The sequence below is a fragment of the Oryzias melastigma genome, linkage group LG8 (genome assembly GCF_002922805.2).
Source record: "Oryzias melastigma strain HK-1 linkage group LG8, ASM292280v2, whole genome shotgun sequence".
Taxonomy (NCBI): Eukaryota; Metazoa; Chordata; class Actinopteri; order Beloniformes; family Adrianichthyidae; genus Oryzias; species Oryzias melastigma.
Genome location: NC_050519.1, coordinates 6,117,955 through 6,126,530, shown reverse-complemented (window position 1 = coordinate 6,126,530; position 8,576 = coordinate 6,117,955). Strand labels below are relative to the sequence as shown.

Sequence of the window (8,576 nt, the reverse complement as noted above, 5' to 3'; positions counted from 1 at the left end):
AAAACAACGACAAAAGCCATAACACGACAAAAGCCAAACCACGACGACAGAAGCCGACAACACAAACGACAAAAGCCACAACACAACGACAAAAGCCGACAACACAATGACAAAAGCCACACTACAACGACAGAAGCCAACAACACAACGACAAAACCCACAACACGACAAAAGCCAAACCACGACGACAGAAGCCACAACACTACAACAAAAGCCGAAAACACAACGACAAAACCAGAACCACGTCAATAGTTGTGGCTTTTGTTGTCATGCTTCGGCTTTTGTCGTCGTGTTGTGGCTTTTGCATTTATGTGATCCATATCAGCCACCGTAGGATGCATCTGAATGGACCAGAGCAGGGAGCTTGTAAATTATTGTAGAATCTACAAGCTTTTTCAAAGTATAGCATTATATCATCTCCTCATGATTCACCATATAAAGAAACAGTTTTAATCCTAATTTTCTCTATTTTTCATCATAAGAAAAATGCGTTCAAAAATACCCAAAACACAAATGAGTCTGTAATTATATATTACAGATTAGATGATTTGCCTCCATAAAATTTAGCCTGACAGTAGAGATGTGGCATTAATCACAAAAACAGGTTCTATTAGTCCCTTTAACGCACACACTATACCGTACACCTCTATTTTCTCTTGGACCACTTTTTACGTCTTCGACTACCCCCCACCTTAGCACATCTCCGTCTCGATGTCCGCCCCCCTCCCCGTCAGGGTAAGTTCTGTCTGCACTTGGATGGAGGGGCGACAGTGAAGGACTTGTTGGACAAAAGACCCATTTATAGTTGGTTCAGGATGGCTGCAGACGCACAATGAACACATTCTTCAGCCTCAAAAACAAATAACTGTGTGCAGTCTGCCTTGCTGAGGTGGGCAAAGTGAAGCAGGACAGGAAGAGTTAGGTTTCCGTGGTCAACCCGAAAAAAAAAGAAAAAAGTTCTGCTCCCCAGTGGAGCTCCGAGTCAAACAAGAGTTTGAAATAGAACAATAAAGATAGACGGCGCTGAGGGAGACGCATACCTCCAGCGTGGAAGTACCATTGTCAGATGTGTCTATAGAGCCCGTCACACCTGGCCCAGAGGAATCTGCTGTAAACAGACTCCGCTCTTGCCGAAGGGGGGCAGCTGCCCCGAGCAGAGACGTGTAGAAATCTGCAGCAGCGTGCCATAAATACACCCGCAGGCCCTAATCTCTGGGCAACTGAGCCTGTCAGCAGTGTCACCGGGTTGGGCCCAGTGCGCACGGCGGTCTCATTCAATTTCAGAGCGGCGCTCTCCGCAGTCAGCCTCACATCTCTGTCCCACGAGAGCGCAGGAATGGACAGGATCTGACCCTCTGCCCGCGGACGAAAACACCCACCCCCGATTGTTCTACGTGATTCTGCCATGAAGGGCGCCGCGGCGGAATCAGCTGTCACAGAGCGCAGATCTTATTAGAAGTCCTCAACTTTCATTCGGCTCTTGGCGGTCTGTGTCTCGAGACGGGAGGCTTTTGACTGCGGTGTTCGTCTATTTTAAAGACCTTACAAACATGTTTTTGGAGGGGGTAGATGTAAGGAGGCTTCATCTGCCTGTACTCTTTTTACCTCACAATCATAAATGAGCTTCATTGATCAAATACTAATAAAAAGAACATTTAGCAAGTCTTAATTATTGAAGCGAACTATAAAAATGTGCAAAAATTCTGTTTTATTGATGCTATTACTCAAATAGATTATGTTCTTTTGTTGTTATTCATCCTTTTCTATTATTTTATTTAGTCAAACTCTTAAAAGACATTTATAAATCATTTTAATTGAACTTATAATTCATCATTTTTTTATTTTTATGATAGAAAATTTCACTGCAATTGTTGAAAATAAGTGAAAGATGAAATAAAATAATTTAACAGCTCAGAATTAAAAAAAATAAAAAATCAGTAATGAACAAAAAATTGATTAATAAATGTCCAATTAGTTAATCAAATACTAACTCAGATTATCTGTTTTTAAAATGTTCTCAGAGGTCTTTAAATTATTCAATTTTTAGGCAAAATAAAAAAAAACCTGTGTGGTTTTATACATAGTTTCTCAGTAGTTCATTAGAAATTTGCCTCTGAATTGTGGGCGGGACTTCTTATGTAGAGAAACCCCGCCCCTCTTTCCTTCCACGTTGCTGAGGGCTCAAGCCAGGGGTCGGCAACCCAAAGTGTTGGAAGAGCCACTTTGGACCAATACAATAAAAACCAAATGTGTCTGGAGCCGCATAAATGGAAACAGCTTGTAAAAGTCGTACACTGAAAGTAACACATGGAGAATGTGTCGAATAAACGATTATTTCTCCTGCTGCGTATCCTCGTGTCATATAAGCTTCATTTTTGGCCTCATGACAAGTTGGTGAGATATTGCAGTGTCAAACTATCTGACAAAAGCCGAATAGCCCCATAATGAACATTTGAGCTTTTATTTTGACATCCCTCAATGACACAACGAGAGGGGGTCCTGATCAGTCTCTCCCTCATTCTCACTCCAGGTGCAGAAAGAATTCAAACATAACAGGACAAAATCATAAATGTTCAACAAATGTTCAACAGTCAGACAACAAAACACGTTGAGGAAAACCCAAACTTAAATCCAATTTCAGTCAGACAGGCAAAAGAATGGGTAACCCACAATTCCTTGCGCTGCCAGACCGACAGCAAGCCCTGCGCGTGTCTGAGACCATCACTACAATATGAATGAATTACAGTTTGTTTCATTGCTTTGATGAAATTAAAGAAATGCAATAAAGAAATACAATTTTTGATGTCATTTTTATTTAGAGGATTTGAAAAAAAAAGACAAAAATGTAACGTGCACCTTTAAGGTGCTTCCACACTGGCCGCGTCAATCAACACTTTCAATGAAGAGTCAATATAAGCGCGTGCACACCTAAATTCCTGCCCTCCAAGTCTGGAGCGCGCGTGAGTCTTATAGTCAGACATTTAAAAGGACAGAGTTGTGAAAACAAAAGTCTTCAGAAAGATTTGGGGGATTTTCAACACTTTTACTTTCGGTTCTCCCTGTTGTAGATGCAGATGAGCGCTAATGAACAGTAAAAATACAATAGAAGGAGAATCTCCTCCCCGCCACGCACCGCACGCGGCCGGTGTGTGAGACCTGCACATCGCCGCGCTCAGCAGGTGGTATCCACACCGGAGCAGCGCGGTCACGCACGCAGTGGCGGGAGGAGATTCTTCTTCTATTCTTCTTCTACTGTTCATTAGCGCTCATCTCATCTTGGTGTCATATTAACCTGAGCGGACACAAACCGTAATGATTCATTTCTCCTTCGTGATCACGTTTGGTACTTCTGTGCTTTGAAGCAGACTCCGCCCACAAGCAGCTCCCGCGCTGAATCTTCAATCCGGTTCAAGATTTCCACGCACAGTTACAGCTCTGAGCTGCCGCGACTGTGCGTGGAAATCTTGAACCGGATTGAAGATTCAGCGCGCTCAATGCGTGCCGATTTGTACGTGGAGCTCGTGACCCGACTTCAAAACCCGCGTAGCAACGTGCGCTCACGTGCGCTCCAGACGCACGGGCAGGAATTCTGCTGTGCGCTGACTCAGACGGCGTGGAAGCATCTACACTCATCTCACAACAACTGGAAAACGTAAAGGATGTTTGTGTCATGTTTGTCCTCCTACAGAAATCGTATTAAAACAAAAATATTGTGGCAGCCTGACTGTTAATTTAGAAATAGTTCCTTGTTAGTGGGTGGAGTTAGTGTCTGTTCTTGTGTTGCATTATGGGACTTGAGTGTTTTACCGGCACCATGAGTGAGAGTGGTGTGTGTATGAGTGAGGCTCCTCACAGTGTCGGCTGTTCTGTGGTTCGGAGCTGTTAAAAAAATTGTAGTCAAAATGTTGACATCAACTGGTCCCCACGGCCTGCGTAAGCGCTTCTTACTCCAATCACGAGGGATCATACAGTGTATGGGACATAAGTGATGTCTGGATTTAATCTGCCAGTAATCTGTGGCTCTGCTCCCATCCAAATCGCTTCAATATATTTCCTTCCAACAATTTAAATATTTTTCAAAACATTTGTGAAAAAGCGCCACTGAGCCGCAAGGGAGTGCTTGAAGAGCCGCATGCGGCTCCGGAGCCGCAGGTTGCCGACCCCCGGCTCAAGCAGAGAGCTTGTGTATGGAGTCAAAAAGAGGCCAAAAAGAGTTGCAAACGCAACTGAATGTTCTCACATAATGAAGTTTCCTCATATCGTAAAATAAATCCGCCCAGAAAGTTTAGGTTTGCAAATGGGTAAAAAGGGATCTCGATCCATAAAAACGATTGGTATTATGAAATAATTTCTAAAAAAATTTTCAAGGATTTTTTTTTTTTGCAGATGGGAAGCAATAAACTTGTCTGAGCGCCTAAGGTTACGGTTGTGAATTCTGTAATTGTCTTTTTTAAAATTTTTATTTTACTTTATTGTTTATTTATGGGGACAAATACAAAAAATCATAGATCTTTGCATCAGAACAATCTGATGATTGTATCACAGTGTTTATAACCGTGGTAAATTCACGACACCTTAGTGGAGCTTTTACTGAAAAAAGTTAAACAGTGGAAAGAAAATACAAAAAGTAACACGCTAAAAATTGTAGTAATTCATTAATAACCATTAAAAATAAGTAGAAAATGTACTCAACCATACTCACATTACACACTTTATAGGACTTTATGATTGGACAGCCACAAATCCAACTGTCCATGAATCAGGTGACAAGTGATAAATCAAACTTTATTTATAAATCAATTTTCATACAACAGTAACACAAACTGCTGCCTGGTTTAATCCTTTAAAAAAAACAAATTGAAAATTTGGAAACATTCACAACTGTTATTATCTGCTAAAATCGTAGCCATCTCCAATTTTATTTATGAATTTTGAATTTGTTTTTTACGGATTTCCCTATGCCACCAAATCTGTTAACCCTGAAATTCAGCGTTTGTGTGTGAACATGAAGTTCACACATCTTTTTGGCCTCATTTTGAGCCCATACTTGTGACCCACCCAACGTATTTTCTCTTTATCAAACAGCATTTTTTTTTTTACCTGCTTCATATTCACCCAAATACCCAGAATGCAATTTTCTTCATATGTGTCCTCATTGTTCAGAAAAATGCCCCGAAAACATGTTAAAAACACGATTACTATGTCAGCCTCATAAATTAACATTTACGATTAAGAAAAAAGCAGGGTAATAACTACAGAGGTGAAGAAAAAAAAAGCTCATTCATTGACTAGGAAAACCTTCGCTGGGAAAGTGTGATCACATATGTTCACAAATGAAGGAAGTGTAAGTTTTAATTAGCCGTGTTTTCAAAACAAGCAGTAAAAGGAGATAACCCTGTATTTAGTCATGATCTGGTCATTTCAGAAAATATAGACTAAAGGTTTCATCTTCTGTACTAGAATGTATTTTTATTAGAATAAAAGAAAATATTTTATCTCAATTTTGTAACCTTAAGTGTACGAGGACTGACCTTTTGACCCCTCCCTAATGCTGTTCTGCGTCCCGCTGCAGACACTTCTGATAAATCAATTCAAATCAGACTCGCACACTTGACTGTATGTGAGAACTGGACCGAGTCGGTGTGACATCACCCACAGAAAATGTTTTACTTGGGGCTCCAAAGAAATTAAGTCAATTCAGTCGCCATTTTTTAATGGGCGATTAAGTTAGCAGGGATTGGTCAGAGTCAGCGTTTCTATGGAAACCACTCTCATCAAATCTCATATTTGATTTTTCCACATAATTATATGTAAATAGTTAAAGAAAATTTTTGTTTTTATGTCAGAGGTTTTTAAAAATGTTATTTCACTACCAGCTACACACTCTCCAGTAAATGCTTCTATATTCCTTTTAGACCATATAGTTGTTTTTTTTTTCTTTCTTTTTGTATCCAAATCGAGAACAAACTGATGAAACCCTTCACTGTGGTTGCGCAATAGCTTTGTCTCGCAACAACTGTGGATGAGCTGTAATAAACTGATCTCACAGGGCAATTTCCAGTAATCAACGACCAATTCCAGCCGGCCACGGGCTGAGATGTGAGAACAATGGAGGGATGAACAGGTGGAGGGAGGCATGGGAGAGAGAAAGTGTGTTTGGCCATGTTTGACAACCCAGTTGCTCAGTGTAAAGCTCCCCGGTGTAAAACGATCACTTAAACGTGTCACAGAATGTAACTCTGCTGCTAAGTTACACGTCTGTGCAGCTTAGCTTCTCACACATGTTTAGAGATCAGAATGGAGGGAAAGTTGTTTCTATGAATTGAAGTGACACATAATTCTACTTAATAAAATGTTATTAATGTTATGTTGAGCTCATTTTTAACTTGCATAATTTTGATAAAATATATTTTTATGGAGAGTAAAATATTGTAAGTTCTTTAAGGTTTAAGTTGATTTATTCTAGAATAATATTCCTGCCTTTTTATGATTCATAGTTATGTTAAAAAGTTATGGTTTTAAATATCGGCATTCTGCTAGCTTTTTCATGCTAGCTGTTTTGGCTAATTTAGGCTTTGTTTCAGTTTTTTGACTATTTTGGAGTTTAGCTAGGATTTCAGCAACATGCTAGCTGTTTTGGCTAATTTATACTTTTCTTAAAGTTTTAGCTAACATTTGCATGCAAGCTGTTTTGGCTAATTTATGTTTTTTTAGGCTATTTAGGAGTTTAGCTAATATTTCAGCTACATGCTAGCTGTTTTAGCTAATTTGATTTTTTTTGTGTGTGATTAATATGGAACTTCGCTAATATTTTAGCTAGGTATCAGCTTGAGTGTTTTCTGTTATTTTAAAGTTTTTAGGCTATTCTGGATTTAGGCTAAACTTACATGCTAGCTGTTTTGGCTAATTTGTTTTTTTAGGCTATTTAGGAGTTTAGCTAATATTTTAGCTACATGCTAGCTGTTTTAGCTAATTTAATTTTTTTGTGTGTGGTTGATTTGGAACTTCGCTAATATTTTAGCTAGGTATCAGCTTGAGTGTTTTCTGTTATTTTCAAGTTTTTAGGCTATTTTGGATTTAGGCTAAACTTACATGCTAGCTGTTTTGGCTAATTTATGTTTTTTGGCTATTTAGGATTTTAGCTAATATTTTAGCTACATGCTAGCTGTTTTAGCTAATTTAATTTTTTTGTGTGTGGTTAATTTGGAACTTCGCTAATATTTTAGCTAGGTATCAGCTTGAGTGTTTTCTGTTATTTTCAAGTTTTTAGGCTATTTTGGATTTAGGCTAAACTTACATGCTAGCTGTTTTGGCTAGCTGAAGCTTTTTCAGTTTTTTTTAAGGATATTTTGAAGTTTAGCTATTTTTTCAGTAGCTATTTTGGCCAAGCTAATTTATTTATTTATTTATTTTTGGCTAATTTGACATTTAACTAATATTTTAGCTGCCAGTTTCAGCATTTTCAGCGGCCAAATTCAGCTTATAGCATTCACACTAGCATTATCGCAGGTAATGCTATAAATGTGGTTTATAATTAGACGTAACATGCAACAGGATTTTTCTAACTGCATTTTTTTTGTCTGCTCCTGATTCACAAGGATTTGAACAAAAAAATAAAATAGTGTAATTTTAAGCTTAATTTTTCTAAGATTTCTCCTCCATCATTACAAAAATACCACAAGAACATGTTCAGAAATCATTGGAGTGAGTTTTAAAGAAAGTCTACAACTTTTGTTTTGAAGGACTTCTTTCCCGCTTGAGGCAAACTTGCATCTCCGGCTCACGCTGCTTCTGTTGGTCATTTGTCTCTCAGATGGACCCTGTCCAGAAGGCGGTGATCAACCACACGTTTGGAGTCCCTCAGCCCCTCAAGAAGAAACAGATCATCTCCTGCAACATTTGCCACCTCCGTTTTAACTCCACGGTAAGACAGATTTCAGATGGAGAAGCGAGAACATTTCAGGTTATGTAACAAACAGGATGAAAGCGTTCTGTAGCAGGCCGCTTTGGGTTGTGTGGTTGTTTCTGCAATCACCCCGATCTTCTCATCTGAAAAATGTAGTTGAAGAAGAAAGAAGCTGGAAATTCAATATAACAAAATGCTTTTTTTTTTCTGTAACCTTTATTTATTTTACTGTAAAATCTCTGAAATCTGTCTGTGAGACGTTGTGGTGAGGAATTAGACAGCAGGGAAAGCTTTCCATTTATCTCCAATGTGCAGAAACAATCAGTAGCCGCAGCAGGAGGCAGCAGCCTCATCTCCCCCATTCTGTTTGTGTCATCCTCTCTGCAACAAACCTATAGAAATATCCTGACATTTCATGCATATTCATATGAAACAAAGGGATAATAGTTCAAAAAGCCTCAAGGAATCCTCAGTCTGGGAGCAGTTAAACACACACACAGAGGAACACGCTTTTTATTTGGACTTCATCTTCAAAGAAGGTCTGAAGCACCGGAGACCGGGAGCCGGGGGAGACGTGCTCTATGCACACGAAAGCAAATCCCATTCTCTGCCTGCAACTTAAAGAGGACTGTCATGTTGACTCTAGCTTTAGCTGTCTCTTAGAGAGCAC

The 8,576-nt window shown here is 39.3% G+C and overlaps 1 protein-coding gene across 1 annotated transcript in view; it reads left to right on the top strand.

Moving 5' to 3' along the window:
* znf385c (zinc finger protein 385C) overlaps positions 1-8,576 on the top strand; it is a gene marked incomplete in the record, with an annotated part of 197,036 nt that overhangs the window by 160,913 nt on the left and 27,547 nt on the right. Inside the window, 1 exon segment of the mRNA XM_036213177.1 lies at positions 7,814-7,924. Coding sequence (XP_036069070.1) covers positions 7,814-7,924 — 111 coding nt within the window.